Raw genomic sequence first — 18975 nt, 5'->3', positions numbered from 1 at the left:
TATACTTGGGTGGACCCTTTTAATTTCGAAACTCGTAGTCTTCAGTTTTAAGAAGTTAGCCTGAAGTATATTGTATATTGATTTCCTTTTCATTGTTTTCTGTGTTTTCTCTTTCTGGAACTCCTTGTTATTGGGATACTAGATCTCCTGGATGGGTCCTCATAATTTTTCTTGTGTTTTCTTTCCTGTTTTCCATTTTCCCCCGTCTACTTTATGAGAAATTTAATTTTATATTCTAACCCTTCTATTGAGGTTTTTAAAATTTCTTCTGTTGTATTTTAAATTTATAAGAGCTCTTAAATGTCAAGTGTTTCTTTAGTCCAACACTCTCATTTTACTGATAAAGAAGCTATGACCCTGAGAAATTATGAGGCCTAAGATAACGCAACTATTCTTAATAGCTACATGGATGTTTGTTGGTCTAAGTCCTTCTTGTTTTAAAATTCTTAACTTAGGGGCACATGGGTGGCTCAGTCGGTTAAGTGTCTGCCTTCAGCTCAGATTATGATCCTGGGGTCCTGAGATTGAGCTCCACTTCGGGCTCCCTGCTGAGTGGGGAGCCTGCTTCTCCCTCTCCTCCGACTCATGCTCACTCTCTCTAGTGCCCTCTGTCCCTCTCTCTTGCAAATAAATAAGATCTTTTTTTTAATAAAGATCTTATTTATTTACTAGAGAGAGACAGAGATAGCAACAGAGAGCACGAGTGAGAACAGCCAGGAGGAGAGGGAGAAGCACACTCCCCACTGAGAAGGGAGCCCAAGGTGGGGCTCGATTCCAGGACCCCGAGATCATGACCCTAGCCGAAGGCAACACGCCCAACCAACTGAGCCACCCAGGTGCCCCAATAAATAAAAATAAAAAGTAAATAAAATAAAATTCTTAACCTAAATGCCCAGTCTCCAGGGAGACTTTCTGTCAGCCCATAGGCCATGTTAGTTACCTGCGTGTGTGTTCATTCGAGTTTGTATTTCCTTTTACTTTCCCTATATGTGACTTCTTTCACACTCAGGATCTCTTTCCCACTAGATTATATGCTTATGAAAGCAGGACTTTTGTCTTTCTTGTTCATTTCTGCATCCACAGCACTTCGCAAAGAGTCTCACCGGGCCCAATGTTACAGAGTCATTACTAAATATTTGTTGGATGATGATTAGCTATTAGTGGCATATTCAAAATATGTATTCTAGTCTACTTCAAGACATCTAAAGGATCGCGTGCTTTTTTTCATGTCCCTTTCTTCAGACTTCTGTGACCTACCTTCTTCAGACTTCCATGATCCTAATAGTGCATTTATTTTTCATATGTTTCCATTAAAAAGATAAGGAGTAGGCCAGTAAATACACTTTTCTTTTTCTATACTAGGTGGTAATTGAAACTCTGTCAGTGGGAGCAACCATGCTATTACCTCCATTACGAGAACGTATGGAATTGCTTCATTCTCTTTTACCCCAAGGACCTGATAGATGGGAAAGCTTATCTAAAGGACAGGTGAGCCTTTGCATGGTATCTAAGTAAACCAGTAATTACACAGACACTGAAATAGGCTGAGAGGGAAATAAAGCTGTCGATTACCATGTGTTCATGGAATAATGCTTTATGGGTTTAGTAAATCCTAATATTTGATGTTTTCTGCTGGAAGAGTTCCCAGAATTCTAATGAAGGTGAAGCACATGATAATCTATTAAATGATTTGGAGCTAATTATTAAAATTTAATAATTTGTTGCTTATACTGTTAAACCAGAGACATTTTAGTTTATAGTGTGCTGAGTTGAAATCAACATCATTTAAAAAAAAAAAAAGAAAAAGAAATCAAGGTCATGTGCTACTATTGGCTCCATGCCCAGAACAGTTTTTGAAATTGCTTATATAAAAAGTAAAAGAAGATGCCTGTTATGAAAATGTATTTGAGGATATGAATGTGCTTATTCTTTCCATTTTTAATATCTTATGTACATTAAAATAAGTACATTTTGCTTAACTAAGTAGAACTGTCTATCGTAGAGTTATAGATTTAGGGGGGAAAGTGGTTCTCACTGGCAATATAATAACCACAGATGCCTCCGTTGAGTAGTTTTCAGTAGTTTAGATTTAGGTGATTTATTTTAAATATTAGAATAAATAGTTACATTGATAATTCTGTAGAAAAATGTGTAGTATAATTTATCTGTTGTCATTTCTTACTCTTACTCTTAGAAGTCCTAAAATCATGCAGAGAATACCATTTTGCTTAGAGTTTTGGGTATTATAGTAAAAGAAGGAATAAAATGCTAAAAGTTTCATTTTTCCAAATGGTATCAGTGGAATAGCTTTTCTTTTAATTACACACTTCCTAAAATATCAGGATATTAAGTGGGATCCTTTTTTTTCTTTTTGAGTACATTTTAAGCTAATTATATATTTGTACCTATTTCATTGATGAAATTTTTTTTTTTTAGAGAATGCAACTGGATATCATTCTGACAAGTTTGCAAGATCATACCCATGTAGCTTCCTTACTCGGCTATAGCTCACCCTCTGACGCTGCTGATCTCTCTTCTGTGTGTACTGGCTATGGAAGCCTGTCTGATCAACCTTATGGCACTCAGAGCTGCCATCCAGACACCCATCTGGCTGAAATTTTGATGAAGACTCTCCTAAGAAATTTAGGATTTTATACGGTAAGTTGCTCTTTTTCTTTGTAGTAAAAAAAGAATAAATCTTGGATTTTTTTGTGTTTTCGTTTTTGTTTTGTTTTTTGTTTTTTGTTTTTGGAGGGGATAGGGATGGCTTCAGGTTAAGGTAGTTGGACATTTAAATACATAAGAAATAAATAAAACTCTAGCCTCCACTCCCCGAGAGGCAGAAAACGTGTTAGATCTGAAATATTGTAGGAGCCAAATGACTTGTAATTGAGAATTCCAAAAAGATTTATTTTAGAATTTTGCCAAGTTTTTCTTATGTTAATGTTCAAGAATAAACAGAAAAATAGTCATCAACATTTTGCAAGAGAAGAATAATGAGGAAGGGATTAACCTTACCAGATACAATCTTAAAATTACAGTATGGTTGGTACTTACTAAGAATAGACTGGTCAGTAGGAGAGAAGACAGTGGACACTATAGCTTTCCCTGTGTTAGGATGCTCTTAATTCTTAAGTGTTTTTTAGATCCATCTCTCTCCCCCCACCCATTTCTATGAGTTCTAACCCACAACGTCATGACCTAATGCTAATAGCAGTGTTGTAGTTAGTGTCACTGTTGCTGGTCCCTTCTCTGCATCTTACTGCTGGAATAACCTCATTGTATTAAATTAAAACCCCTTCAGACCCTTCATCATTTGGCTTACACACCACTCATCTGAGATCATGTACGTGGTATTACCTGTTTCCTGCTTGCTCTACTAATCTGTGACTTTTTCAGGGAAGTCTTACCCAAATAACTCTATTTAACCATGTAATTATAACTTGGTATAACTTCAGCAATTTTTAGAGATAAGGTGTACTGTGCAACTTAATTTTGAGTGGTTTGTATATCCTTTCATATTGTCTCCTAGACCTTGTCAGGGTCAGTTCTTTATCTTTTTCTGTGCAAGTCTTAGTTCTATTCTGTCGACATTAAAAGGTGGCTAAGTCGGAATGACAGTTGGGCCTATATAATTATTTTCTTTCAGATTTAAGAATGTAAATTTGATCTGATGTTTGGCTGCACATGGAATGAGAACAATGTCATAATGTCATTTGTTACTGACAGAACATTTTTTTCCAAAGTTGTAAGGAATATTTATGCGGCATGAAAGTAGTGCCTTTCTCTTAAAGTAGATTGGCTGTCACTGTCAAGTGTGAAGCCCATGGGAATCTTAACACCACAAATATAGTTTGATGCACATGTCCTTTGGAAGAAAACATCGTCCAATTGCTGTGATTTGATAGTTTTGCCTTCAGCTCTAGAAGCTACTGCCATGTAATTAGTGGTACAGCCTTAGGGCACCTCCTTGCGTAGCTGCTGCATGTACTTTAGGCAGGAGTCTAGCCTCCTTGAGTCAGAGCTTTCTTAATACTTTTATTTGTCCTTCTTACAAAGGAAGATATAATTTTGCATTTATATAATTAAAAGTGGCATGTGCACAATGATGTGAACACATTTGACACTATTGAGCTGCATATACAAAAATGGTTAAGGTGATAACTTTGATATTATATGTATTTTACTGCAATTAAAGATAAAATTAACAAGTGAAAAAAAAGTAGTGCCTTTCTAATGGGGTAGATGTATATGTTATATGGAAATGGAAGTAAAATATTAACTGCTTTTGGGCGAAAATCATAAATTATTGTTTCTGAAGTGATTTAAACCAAATTTGTCATGTTCTTTTCCTTTTTCTTTTCTTTTCTTTTTTTTTTTTTTTTAAGAGAGAGTGTGTGTGTGATGGGAGAGTGGGGGGAGGAGGGAGAGGAAGGGTGAGAATCTCAAGCGGGCTCCATGCCCGGTGCGGAAGCTGACGTGGGCTCTGTCTCATGACCCTGAGATCATGACCTGAGCCGAAATCAGGAGTCACACACTTAACTGTGGCTGAGCCACCCAGGTGCCCCTGGTCATGTTCTAAGATTTTGAAATGATGGTGCTTGTCTTAATCTGTTTGGGCTGCTATAAACAGAATACCATAGACTGGGTGGCTTTTAAACAAGACAGACTTATTTCTCGCTGTTAGAGAGGTGGGAAGTCCAAGATCAAGGTGCTGGCCGATTTGATGGTGCCAGCTTCTTGGTTCATAGATAGCCATCTTCTTGCTGTGTCGTCGTCACACAGGGGAGCTCTCTGGAGTCTCTCATCAGGGCACTAATCCCCTCCCAAAGGCCCCATCTCCAGATGCCATCATATTGGGGATTAGGTTTCAATATATGAATTTTGAGGTGACACAAACATTCAGTCTATAGAGGTGCTTATTTGGCAGCTTATAGTGGTGTGTATACAGCAAGGGCCTTAAACTGTGCTGAGACTCTGTCTTGCATATTGTAAACATAGACCATACTTTATGCATAAAGATGTTCATCAGATCTCTATAAGAGATAAAAATTGAAACAACTGAAATATCTAAAATGGCTGGGTAAATTATGGTATATATGCTCAAGGGAATATTACGACTTTTAAAAATTTATGTATACATGGTTTGTGAAGACAGATAATATTTACGAATCTGTTGGAAAAGAGAAGATTAAAAACAATACGCAATATTATGAAAAAAAGCGAGCCAAAAAAACCGGGAAAGAAATACACTAAAAAATATTAATAGTAGTTTTCTTTGGGTGTTGACTAAATGGTGACTTTAACTTGTTTTTAAATACAGTTTTGTTATTTTCTAAATTTTTTTACAAGAACGGTTTTTTAAAAAAATATTTTTAACTTAAGATAATTTAAAACTTACACAAGAGTTTCAAGAATCAGAGGACTCCCTTCTACCCTTCAGCCAAATTAGCTTTACCATCTCTGTCCATTATCCTAAATCATTTGAGAGTAGTTATAGATGCCATGCTGACTATTCCTAAATGCTTAAGCATGTATTTCTTAAGAAGGGCATTCTCTTACATAACAATAGAACAATTATTCAGAAAATTTAGCATTGATACAATTTAATAAACAATCCATATTCAGATTTCTACAATTGTCTTAATGTGCTTTATAGTAACCCCTTCCTCAAATGCAGGATCACACGCTGTTTTTAGTTGTCATGTCTCTTCAGTCCATTTCTTTTTTTTTCTACCTATTTTTTTAATTTAAGTATAGTTGACATCACTTATTTCTTTTATAATCAGAAACTAATTTAATTTCCAAAAATTGGGTTCAAATGTTCAGTTGTGTCCTTTCACAACCATGTGAAAACAAAACCTTTACACAAGAGGTATGGAAAGCAATTGCATTAAAATGTTGAAGTACGGTGTCTGTGGGTATTGTACTGTTTTCTCTATATTCACAGTTTCTGTAGTGAAACGTATTACTTTTTTTTAAAATGGTAAAACACATTGAAATTGCTTGATAAGTTTTGCTGATAGCTAGTAACAACAGTGCAAAGATTTAAAGATTGATAATGGGAAAAAGGCGACAGTGGCTTCTTAAGTCAGAATCATTTATGGTAGGACTTGCCTTTAATTTTCAAGCACTTCAGATATAATCTTCATTTATATATCATCTTAGGATCAAGCCTTTGGAGAGCTAGAAAAGAATAGTGATAAATTTCTCCTTGGAACATCATCTTCGGAAAACAGTCAGCCAGCTCATCTTCATGAACTCCTGTGTTCACTGCAGAAACAGCTGCTGGCATTTTGCCATATCAATAACATTAGTGAGGTATATGATTCTTTGCCTTTTATGATGATCTCCCAGGGACCTTGAAACTCAGATATTTGGGTAAGCATGATATTTTTGTACCTTGAATCTTTCACAGTAGTAATTCAAGAACTTTTTCCCCCCAGAACTCAAGCAGCGTGGCACTGCTTCATAAACATCTCCAGCTCTTGTTGCCTCATGCCACAGATATTTATTCACGTTCTGCAAATTTGCTCAAAGAAAGTCCTTGGAATGGCAGCGTTGGAGAAAAATTGAGAGGTGTGTTTGGTATTGGATTTGACATTTAATCAGTGGTTGTAAAGCAAGAATCCTTAACCTTCCCAAAGCCTTAAGAGACCTGAAACCTCTGAATGGAATAGGAATGATCTTGAATCTCCTTCCTATTGAAGATCCCTTGGATTTTGGTTTGGGGGGTGATGGTAACAGTGATTGATAATGACTAATCTTCAAAGATGCTAATTGACACGAAAGAGCCCTAATTTAAAGGCATTTCAGTGATACTCAAAAAGATTAATTTGCTGGCTAACTGAACATAACAAAAAAAATAAATGAAAGTTCTCTCTTAAAAAAAAGGTCAATTTTAAATGGCATAAAGTGAATTTTTATCTGCTGTTTCTTTACCTTTCTTCAGCATTTGCCAGTGTTCCGCTTTCCTTCTTGAAATGCTTTCCTTTTCTCTGGGTTTCTGTGTAGTCACAGTCCTGTTCTGTTGCCTCCTATCACTGATCACTTTTTTTCAGTCATTTCCTATAAGCTCTTTCTCCTTGAACATGCCCTTTAATGTTTAAGATCCTCTGAATTTTGCCTTCAACCCTTTTTTCTCCCTGAATGATCTGATCTGACCCCATTTCCTTTGACCACCACCTGTCTGTTGATTTCCATATCTGCATCTGACTGAAAACTTCTTTTTCACACCAAAGCCTTTTCTAGTTACCTATTGGGTGTTTTTTCTTGGTTGTCTCAAAAGCAACTAAAATTCAGTATGTCTTTCCGAAACTACCTTATCTCTGAAGTTTCCCAACTGAATAAAGAAAGAAAGAAACTGAGAAACTAAAACTATTGCTTACTAGACACCTCCATTTTGTCGTTCCACAGGTATTTAAAATTTAATCTCTTCAAACGGAGCTCATCTCTGCCCCAAATACAATGAAATATGGAAATAAAATTAATTTAAAACCAATGCAGATAAAAAGATGCTTTGAAGTGATCTTAATTTTTTAAAGTAAATTTGGTTTAAAAAACGCAGTATGTAAAGATCATGAGGGTAGGAGTTTTTAGCTCTTTGTTCATGGCTGTCTCCCTTTCACCTAGAACACCGCCTGGTATGTTGTACTCAAAAATATTTCCTGAGTAAATCTAAAAATGAGGATAAATTGGCGAATGAGAAATTCATAATGCAGTTTAAGGGAAGCGGCTGTAATCTGATTTGTTAGCACAGGGATCTATATGCTGTCCCACAAAGTGTCTGTTGGTGGTACTTTCTGAAAGTGAGTAAATATTAATACCACATCAGCTAACCAGGTACATGTTCAGCCAAGAGTTATCAAATTAGTATACTGTAGTTCTAGGCTAAAATAATATTTTTTAGGTTTTTTTTCTTTTTTAAGTTTGAAACAATTGATCCATGTTGAATTTCTTACCCTTTGTAGATGTGATATACGTCTCAGCTGCAGGCAGTATGCTTTGCCAGATTGTTAACTCTCTCCTGTTACTCCCCGTGTCAGTGGCACGGCCTCTGTTGAGTTACCTCCTCGACTTGTTGCCACCTCTTGATTGCCTTAATAGACTCCTGCCAGCTGCCGCTCTTTTAGAAGACCAAGAGTTACAGTGGCCTCTTCATGGTAAGTAAAGATAGTAAAACAACAAATAAGGCCTTTGGGAAAAGTTGTTCCTCTTGCATACATCAGGTCGGTCATATCTGATACTTGGGTGTGTTATGTAATCAAAAGGTAAGGTTGTCATGGTCTAAGAATTTGCAGCCTAAAGAGCAACTGAGATGAGAAAACTCAAGAATGTATGTAGCAGTGTCATAAACAGGGTCTTTATATCGTCATTAGGTTTGTATAGCCTAAAGAGCAACTGAGATGAGAAAACTCAAGAATGTATGTAGCAGTGTCATAAATAGGGTCTTTATATCGTCATTAGGTTTGTATAGTATATTTCATTGATTCTGAGACACGTTTTTTTCAAATTTTGACATTGTTGAAATTAGGATACATCTTACATTGGATAATAGGAAAGCCTTTCATAGTTCAGTCAGCAGCATAGTGACACATTTTATAATCAATGGATTGATTTGAATAAAAAGTTCTCTTTCTTAAATGAAAAGATCTTTGGTTTTAAATCTCTATTTGACAGTAAAATATTTAGTATTTTGGTTAAATGTATAGATAACTGAATGTAGAAGATGGAATTTGGGAATCTCTCTGTGTATGGGTTTTGTTTGTCTTAAGGAACTTTATAGGAAATAGCGTTCTGATTTATGTTGACACTTGAATTCAGTCTTAATTTATAAAATGTTGATGAGGTTGATATTCAGTCGGATATAGCTTAAAGTACTATGTCTAGAAGACATTACTTTGTTTTTCTATGGAAGTCTATCAAAGGCTGTCCAAGGAGTTTGATTATTAAGTCTTAAAAACCTTTCAAGTGAGGCCACAGGTTTCATTAAAAAGAATTCTGGACTAAGGTGAAGCTAGTGACTTGGCTGTATTATCCAGGGCAGGTTGCTTATAATTTCTTAAGCCTTGGTTTCTTCTGGAAGGATTGGAATTGGACAAGATGACAATGAGGGCTTGTCTTACTTTATGTGGTTCTGTGACAACTGGATTTAGATGAAGTCAAGTGTCAAGGTTACAACTGTAGCAGGATGTTAATTAGATTTTATATGGAGCCATTCCAGGTTTACTGTTGTTTTTCTAAAGCATTTCAGAACTTAAGATTGACTCTTTTTGTATTAGATAAGTTAGGTATCATCTTATTTTGGATTTTTGTTTTTCTATAATTTCCCATTTTTGTGTTATCTTTGTATCATTTTTACTACCACAGTTATACTAACCTCATAGCATCAGTTTGGAATCTTCCCTTTTTTCCCTTTGCTCTGAAATGATTTGTGTAAGATAGAGGATGTCTTTTTTTTTTTTTTTTTTTTTTTTTTTTTTTATAGATTAAAGTCTTCACCTATAAAACCACCTGGCCCTGGTGTTTAGATAGACTTTGGCTATTAATTTTCTTTCCTTAGTGGTTATTGTTCTTTTCTAGCTTTTTGTTTCTCCTCAAATCCATTTTGGAAGGTGATATTTTTCCAGAAAATGTCATTTTGTTGTTTTTCAAACTTTTTTTTTTTTTTTGAGAGAGAGAGAGCATGAGCTGGGGGAGAGGCTGATGGAGAGAGAAAAGCAGACTTCCCACTAAGTGGGGAGCCTGTTGTGGGCTTGATCCCAGGTCCCTGGGATCATGACTTGAGCTGAAGGCAGATGCTTAACCAACTGAGCCACCCAGGTGCCTCTCAAATTTATTGGCATAAAATTGTGCATAATACTCATTAACAGTTTTTTTAAAAGTCCCTAGTATAACTGTTTCTATTCCTAATTTTTTATTCCTAATTTTTGCATTTATGCCATCTTTTTTTAGAGGTTTGTCCATTTTATCAGTCTGTTTAAATAACCAGTTTTTAGATTTGTTGATCTTCTTTGTTTTTCTTTAATGATTTGATTGACATCTGTTCCTATCTTTATGGCTAAGTATAGTGTTTCTCTTTTAAGTGAAGAACTTTAAACAGATGTACAGTAAGAAATCATGGGTCTCCATTTCAGTACGAGACAGTTCTGAATTCGGGCCTTAAAAACATTAAACAATAATAAGTGTTGCTTTACTAGATCAATTCCTGTATTGATTTTGGAGGGATGAGCTACCTCAAGTACTCACCATTATGGTGAAATTTGATCTGAATAATGAAAAATAGGAATAGAATCCCTTGGGATATTTCTGTCATATACTGTTTTAATGTTTATCTTAAAATTAGTAACTCCACAAGGGAAATTTTATTTGATGGAAAACTTATTTGAATATATTTTAAGTTAGCCTAGTAAAGAGAATATATACAGAAGGTGTTATAATTTATGTTTCTAATGTAAAATTGGCTTGTTTCATTGTCTTATTGGAGTGCAATAGAAATGAGAAAGATTGAGACTCTCGAATACCAGAGAAGACATAATTGCTAATGATTTTGTCTTTAGGAGGACCAGAACTTATTGATCCTGCTGGCATGCCATTACCTCAGCCGGCCCAGGCCTGGGTGTGGCTTGTGGATCTGGAAAGAACAATTGCTCTCCTTATTGGGCGGTGTCTTGGTGGTATGCTTCTGGGCTCCCCTGTGTCTCCAGAGGAACAGGACACTGCGTATTGGATGAAAACACCACTTTTTAGTGATGGTGTAGAAATGGACACCCCTCAGTTAGGTAATGTGCTTCTCTACAATGTTTAAAATACATGCTTATGTTTGTATCTTCATTGGAGATTTCTCTTATTCTGGGTTTGCTGAATAGAGAACTAATAGCAAACAAGTGAAACATTAGCTGGGTGGGGGATCTGAGACTGTGACTTGGAGCCCTTAGAAGTTAAATCCTGCAGCACTGTGTAGTGAAAAGAGCCTCCAAACTAGGGCAATGTAGGTCTGGTCCCACCCTGTCATTATTTATCACTCATTTTGGGCGAGTCATTTAACTTATAAAAATGGGAATATGCTTGATTCCTTGTTTTCTGGGGCTTGGAGGTTATGAAAGTGCTTCACAGAATGTAAAGCTCTGTAAAGTTACCATGACTTGCCAGTGTTCAGTTTTCAAACACCTCCCAGATGTGAGTGGCAATCCCTTCGCCTCCCAGCCTATCCTACTTTCATGCTGATGTTACCTTGTACGTTTCCACATTTTTTTCCTTCCCATTTATGGTGCCTTTCCTGCCTCATCTCCTATTTGTCTTCTTTGCTGGTAGGCTAGCTTGCAGACTGTCTGAACATGATTTCTCCAGTTCCTGAACAGATGATCTGGTTGTTTTATTTAGGTTTGGCCCTTTAATCTCTCCGGGCCTATAATTTTGATCCATAAAATAAGGAGCTGATTAGATAGCCTATGTGGTCTTACTGACCTAAAATTCATTGTTCCTCTATGAGAGAAAGAGACTCAGAGAGTGCCCAAGAAGGAAAGTCCAAGAGAAATCTTAATCTAAGAGAACCTCAGTCGAGAGGGAAAACAAAAAATAGAAGCCAAGACAAAAATCACATATTCTGCTTTGAGTTTGGAGGGTTGGGGATTAGGAGTGAGAAGAGCTGCTGAAGATTTTCCTCTTTTTCCGAATAGAGAGTATATACTCGTCATTTCATTTATGAACCAGACAGTGACTCTAGCCATGGTTGTTGAATGCTAGACTGGTACTTAAGATACAGTTGTATCAAGAAAAGTAAAATCATGATTTTTCAAGGAATGTTTAACATTGTGAACAGGTTCCAGTGGTGTCAGTGTTTAGTGCTGTGATAGTCACAAATGTCCTCTTGAGGACAAAAGTATCTTTATCTCTACCTTCCTCATATTTCTATTATATTTAATTTAGTCAGTTAACTGGCTGTTAGTATGAATAAAATAAATTTCAATTTTAATGTTCTCTTTCAGTTTTTAAAATTATAAAATCATGAAGCTATTAAAATGTTACATTTTGTGTTTAAATACTTGCGTGTATTAGGAAAAGGGTATTGTCCTTTGTAAATCGTAAATAAAGGATAATTCAGTTATATTATGGGTTAAATTGACTTTTGGTATTAGCCCCCAACCCTATCATTTAGCTAATTTTTGTAACGGAAAATGAATTCTGAATGCCAGAATGTCCCATTAAAAAGTTAAGAATCAGTTGAGCAATGTAAATATCAGTAGAGACTGTTCATGGTATCTTTGCTCTCTCTTGAGTCATTACTTAACTGATTATTTTCCCTTAAGTCTAGAAAAAAGAAAAAGTTCTTGTCTAGTCTCTTTCCCAGGGGTCCCATGTTTCTCAGTGAGGACATCATTCCATTTTGAACAAAAGAGTTCTCCAAACCTGTGCTGCACACATAGGACATGTAGCTTCCCTGGCCCCTGCCTACCAAAAAGCCAGAACCCCTCCCAGATGGTTACGTTCGGTCACACATCCTTCTGGAGGGGATTGAAGGGCTGGTGATATTACTGCTCATTGAGAAATGTTAAAGGACTTTACCTTTGTAGTATCTACTTAAAATGGTTTGAAATGTATTATTAAATATGGATTAAATAAAAGTGATAAGATTTTATTTGTAGCAACAAAATTGGTCAAGCTTAAAATTGGTAACATGAATAATTATTTTTAGATAAATGTATGAGTTGCCTGTTAGAAGTAGCTCTTTCAGGCAATGAAGAACAGAAGCCTTTTGATTACAAACTGCGGCCTGAAATTGCTGTGTATGTAGACTTGGCATTGGGTTGTTCAAAAGAGCCTGCACGAAGCCTTTGGATTAGCATGCAGGATTATGCTGTTAGTAAAGGTAAGATGAAGAGGACAAAGTTGGTAAATATGGAGATAGCTTATAATACTGACTAATATGTATGTAATATATGTAAATAGAAAATCACAGGGATCACTCTATTACTTTTTTATAGAAAAAAGTATTTTACAAATAACATTAAACAATTTCTTTTTCCTCTTTGTGGAAAGTACTCTAAGTATGTATCCCACTTGAAGCAAACCTACTGTGGGAAAATTGAGATTTATATAAAAGATAAATCCAGAGGCAAACATTTTACTGAAGGATTCCCTGAAGTATAAATGGGTCTAGTTTAAGAGTCTGTTAAATGAATCTCTTCCCTTTGCAAGTCCTGGGGTAAGAACTGAAGGGTTGTATACGTAGAAGTCTAAGCTCTAGGCCTGGTCGTTCTGCTTCTCTGTAAAACACTTACCCTACAGAGAGCTGGTGAAGATACCAATTTGAAATGAGATGAACTATGACGTACAGTAGTAAAGTGCTATATAAGTATGTAGTGTTATTTCAGTTTCCGATATTATTTGATTAATAAAATAAACTTTACAAGTTTTCAGAAAATATATCTGATTTCTTTTTAGTTCCCATGTTTTTATTTTTTAACAGTGACCTTGATTGTTCAGAATCCCATATCCATAGTTGTCTTTCTCCGTGGTATTTTTTTCTTGTCTTATTTTTGGTTTCCCCCTATTTCTTTGAATCGTCTTCCTCCTGTGATAAAAATGGTAATATTAAATACATTTTCCTTTTATTGTCTTTTATTTTGTGTAATAAAAATGAAATGAGGTGCTTATTGTTCAGAGCTTTAAAATAACATTGAGATATGATACCTTTGAAAGTTTAGTTTCACCCAGTTTATCATTCATATATCATTCATGCATTCTATATTGTGTTGACTTCAAGCAGAAATAGAAAAGTATGGTAATGGAGGAGAAAAAAAATTTACTTCCTAAGTTGTATTCTGTAGTATTCTCTCATAGTTGCATTCATTTTCTTGGAATGTGCAGTTACCTTTTCTTTTATATCATCACTTGTTAATTGCAGTTAGAACTTTAAAAGCTAGATATAAACATAAGATGAATAAAAACTCATTGTATGGCTCCATTTCCTAAATTGTTTACATACTGTAACCTTAGACTACCTGAATAATGGAAAAATTCTGTAGTGCTTGATATGAAATAACTATAAATTTAATGAAGAAAAGAACCCATTACTTTAAAAATTGTATAATCTCTACTAAAGAGGAGACACAGCACAGGGTCTTTAGTCTGCATTTTAAATTGAGTATTAGCTTCCTTGAAATGGGTCATGTTTGATTTTAGGTCATAGCAGCTACCAGAATAGCAAGCATTCCCTTGGAACAGACGATTTCTCATGAACCTAATGTGGAAAAATTTTTTATGTAATATAGTCTATCATTTTAAGATTATCTCTGGTGGCCTATAAAATTTTCTTAAAATCAGGCATGTTTATATTGTCAGGATGTTTTGTTTTGTTTTGCCTATAATATAGGTTAAGTCTGAATTTAGTTTTTTCCCTAAGCATACAGAAATGACTAGAAAACCAAGATGTTAAATTTTATCTCCAGGAGTTTTAAGAAGGGAAAGAACAAATAAACTTAACTTAGGGCTTGATATTTTCCATGAGTTTTTTTTTGTTTGGTTTTATTTTTAAGTAGCATGGCAAATCTGTTGAATTAACAGAATTTAGCAGACAGTAAACCTCCCACCCCCATTTGGAATCTCCCGAATATACCACATTTTTAAAATACAGTACTAGTATGCTAACATGGAATTAAAGAAAACACCTGCCTAGTTCTCATCATCTAATGCTGTGATTTTGGCTTTCTATTGCATGTACTCATCGTTGTCCAAATGTTGTTTCATTTCTTACCCAATTCATTTCATTTTGTTATGGTATTTACAGTGTCTACTTCCTGGCTTCAAATACCAAATATGTCCTCTCTTGCCTAGTTTACTCAATATCTCCACAAGGATGCTTAATTAGACAGTACTTAAAACCATACTCCTGATTTCAGCTCCTTGTTTTCCAAAAGTGTTCTTCATGTGATCTTCCTGTCTCAGTAAATGTCAACCACATTCTAAGGACATTTCTAGTCGGCTTTGACTTCTCTTGTATTCGCACATCTGATCAATCAACAAATCCTGTCAACTCTACCTTTAAAACACATTTGGAATCTGACCACTTTTCACTACCTCAGCTGCTACGGCTTTGGTCTGAGCCACCTGAATTACTGCAGTACTGCTGTTGCTGTCCCTGTTTAGCTCACCACTCAGCAGTCAGAGTCCGCCTTTCAAAACATGAGTCACATCATATTGTATCTCTGTTCACAGCCTTCTAATGGTGCTTCCCATTTCCCTCAGAGTAAAATCTAAAGGACTTGCAGTGGCCTGCAAGGCCCTATATGATCTGGTCTCCAGCCAACTTTCTAATGTCTCCTAGCACTTGTGCATGCACGCTTTGTTCCAGCCACGGTGGCCCCCGGAACTCGCCTCAGGGCCTCTACACTGGTTTTTTCTGAGGGGACACTGTTTCTGTATGGCACCTTCTCCAACTTTGCCTACATCTCTGCTCATCTGTACCTTATCCAAGACCTTTGCAAACCAGCCTGTATAAAATAGTAATCCCACGCTGCTTTATTTTTCTCTATAGCACTTTTCTGTCATAATAATTTTTGTATTTATTGGTCCCCCCCCCCCCCCGCCAGCTAGAAAATAAACTGTGTGAGATCAGGGCCTCAGTTTTGTTAACTGCTGTATTCCTAGCACAGGGAACAATATCTGGTATCTAGTAGGTGTATTTGCTAAATAATGTTTAGGAAAATGATTCCATTCAGATGTTGGATTACTAAAGCGATTAAAATTACTCTGAACTGTTTTCTGAGTCCTTTTAAATATCAATGCATCATTTTTGTTTTCAGATTGGGACAGTGCAACCTTAAGTAATGAGTCACTCTTGGACACTGTGTCTAGATTTGTTCTTGCAGCACTCCTGAAACACACAAATTTACTTAGCCAAGCATGTGGAGAAAGCCGGCAAGTAACTTAAAACTATGCTCAGACAAATATTTGCTCTCATGATGTTAGAAATTAGGTAACTTTTCTATTTTGGTTCTTTATTTAGATATCAACCTGGTAAAAGCTTATCAGAAGTGTACCGTTGTGTGTACAAAGTTCGAAGTCGTTTACTTGCTTGCAAGAACCTTGAACTTATTCAGACCAGGTCATCATCACGAGACAGATGGGTAAAGTTGGAAATCAGTTAATTTCTGTTTTTCTGCAAGCTGTGAGAGATAGCTCCATATTGACTTATGTGGAAAAAAATGTGCCTTGATTATTGCAGGTGTTCAATAAATATTGAGTACATACTTCGTTATGTAGTGAAAAAATTGGTTGAGTAAAAGATTTGGGGTTTATTTAACCCACATTTATCAAGCTGCTAAGAAAGTTTGTATATTCATAGGTTGTATAAGTAATAAATTGAGTTGTGCAAATCATATGAAATATTATTCCTTTATTTTTTGCTGATTAGACCATATTTGAATTATCCTTTTTAATTTGGGATGCTATAATTTATGAGGGACATTAACAAAAGCTACCTTGGATTGGTGAAAGATCTAAAAGTCATCTTATATAAGAACTGTGAGTGTCAAAAATGTTTAGCCTAGGGAAATGAAAAAGGGAGTCACTTGATAGCTACCTTAAAAATAAAGCTTCCCTGTAGGAGAGGAAATAAGTGTGTTTCTTGTTCCAGAGGGCATAGGTAGCACCAAAGGGTCACAGTTGAATGGAGAATCACTGTTTGCTGAATATAAGGAAGATAGCCTTCTCATAATTAGAGTTGTCCACCACTGGTGATTAAGATTGAAACCTTGTCTTAAGACTGCTTCAGAAGTGGGACGCCTGAGTGGTTCAGTCAGTTAAGTCCCTCCCATTCTTGATATAAGCTCAGGTCTTTATCTCAGGGTTGTGAGATTGAGCCCGGCATAGGGCTCCACACTGGGCATGGAGCCTGCTTGGGAGTCTTCCCCCACCCCCGCCCCTCACCCTGCTTGCACTCTTGTGCACACACTCTCTGTCTCTCTAGAAAAAAAGAAAGAAAGAAAGAGATGCTCCAGAAGTTATTCTTGCAACAAAAGTAGGTGATTTCTAAAGTGCTTGGTAATCCTGATAACATGATCCTGTAATTACAAGACTGGATAATACATCACCCTCAGAAATGCTTACTTTAAAACTTTATATGTTAGATGCTTTGTACGCTGTTATTGAGATCTTAGATTTTAAAAACCAAACTCTGTCTCTGCATTTGTATTACAGTATTCTTTTGGCATGTGCTGATTTAATATTTGTGGATCTATTTGTTAGTGACTTTGAAAGTCCATGAAATGTATTAATTTGCCATTTTGTTGAGTTTCAGATTTGAAACTTCATATTATGGGGATAAGTGAGTTATACATGAGTCTGACTGGCTGCTCAGTATCCCCATCTGTATGAAATTTTTAAGTTATTTATTGGCTGTCAATCACAAAATAACTTTTATTATGCATTAAATAAAATTTTTCACTTGTACTTTTTACTAAAATTTGTGGGAAAGATGATATATACTATTATGGTATTCATGAGGCCCTTAACATCTGTTGCAAGAATTCTGTCCTCTAGGGGCGCCTGGGTGGCACAGCGGTTAAGCGCCTGCCTTCGGCTCAGGGCGTGATCCTGGCGTTCTGGGATCGAGCCCCACATCAGGCTCCTCCGCTATGAGCCTGCTTCTTCCTCTCCCACTCCCCCTGCTTGTGTTCCCTCTCTCGCTGGCTGTCTCTGTCTCTGTCGAATAAATAAATAAAATCTTTAAAAAAAAAAAAAAAGAATTCTGTCCTCTAGATGACTGCTAGGTAGCTTAACCACTGTGGGAAATAAAATTAACATCATCCTTATCAGATTTCTAATTTTTTATTTCTTCAGGAGAAAACAAAATAAAGAAAAAAATTAAAAACAGTACTGTTTGTATAACTGAAATTTGCTAAGAATAGAGCTTAAATGTTCTCACCAAAAAAAGAAGTTAAAAAAATACTGTTTTAAATTAGAATTGTAAAACATTTATACAGAGTAATAATAACATATACAGCTTGAGGGAGACTGCATGGTATAAAAATTCATGTTCTTAAATTATGCTTTTATGCTTGCTTTTACACTCAATTCATTTTAAATTGCAGCTCTGTAGGAGTTTATAGCTGAATAGCAATATAAATTTGAATCAACTTATGACATTCTAATCAAAATACTGAGGATAGGAGGACATATAGGTGTCTCTGTACATGTTTTGTGTACATACATTCTTTCTAATCTTTTCAGATTTACCCAGTGTATCTTTTGGGGTTTTGTAGTAAAATTCATGTGTTCTTGATGTTAGCAGTATTTTCCATGATAAAAAAGTCAAGGTTTTAATAAAGTTTTCCAAGTTTTTGAAAAAAATCTTCAGTGTAGCTTTGATTGTTTCTTTAAGATCTCAGAAAACCAGGACTCTGCAGATGTGGATCCTCAGGAGCACTCATTTGCCCGAACCATTGATGAAGAAGCTGAAATGGAAGAGCAGGCTGAGCGAGACCGGGAAGAGGGGCATCCCGAGCCAGAGGACGAAGAAGAAGAACGGGAGCATGAAGTGATGACCGCGGGCAGTGAGTACACCCTTCTTAGCTTCTCAGATTCACATCGTGGCATTCTTCATGTTAGGGGAGCTGACCGGCGAAGAGAAAGGCAAACATTTCTCTTTGGTTTTTCTAAAAGGATCGAATAGTCTTACGTTTACAATGACATTAGCTAATGTTTCAGCTCTTAAAACTGTGCTAGTTTCATTTTGAAGCTAGTGGATTGCATGTTTTGGGCTGAAAAGCTCTGAAAGCAGGCTTTTAGAAGTAGTAACTGTTTCACTGAATCTCACGCATGAAATGATGCCCGTGAGTGATTGGATAAGGTCTTACAGAGTTTGTTTTCGAGGGTACCAGTTTGTCCACAGGCCTGGCCGACTTCTGTGTGGTGAGGAAGACAGGCCCTTTCTGCACTTACCAGGAGAGCCTAGTTATTTTTTATATGTTGCAC

General features: G+C 36.1%; 1 protein-coding gene across 16 annotated transcripts in view; it reads left to right on the top strand.

Annotated features, from left to right (window-relative positions):
* HERC1 (HECT and RLD domain containing E3 ubiquitin protein ligase family member 1) overlaps positions 1–18975 on the top strand; it is a 179786-nt gene that overhangs the window by 66046 nt on the left and 94765 nt on the right. For all 16 annotated transcript variants that reach the window (XM_057303693.1, XM_057303702.1, XM_057303700.1 and 13 more), the window contains 10 exons: positions 1363–1488; positions 2437–2658; positions 6169–6321; positions 6447–6579; positions 7971–8162; positions 10560–10781; positions 12695–12868; positions 15804–15918; positions 16007–16127; positions 18383–18554. In XM_057303693.1, coding sequence (XP_057159676.1) covers positions 1363–1488; positions 2437–2658; positions 6169–6321; positions 6447–6579; positions 7971–8162; positions 10560–10781; positions 12695–12868; positions 15804–15918; positions 16007–16127; positions 18383–18554 — 1630 coding nt within the window. The remainder of the gene's footprint in view (positions 1–1362; positions 1489–2436; positions 2659–6168; positions 6322–6446; positions 6580–7970; positions 8163–10559; positions 10782–12694; positions 12869–15803; positions 15919–16006; positions 16128–18382; positions 18555–18975) is intronic.

The sequence above is a fragment of the Ursus arctos genome, unplaced genomic scaffold, assembly GCF_023065955.2.
Source record: "Ursus arctos isolate Adak ecotype North America unplaced genomic scaffold, UrsArc2.0 scaffold_28, whole genome shotgun sequence".
NCBI classification, from domain to species: domain Eukaryota; kingdom Metazoa; phylum Chordata; class Mammalia; order Carnivora; family Ursidae; genus Ursus; species Ursus arctos.
The sequence above is the reverse complement of the archived record's forward strand: the minus strand, read 5'-3'. Positions and strand labels throughout refer to the sequence as shown.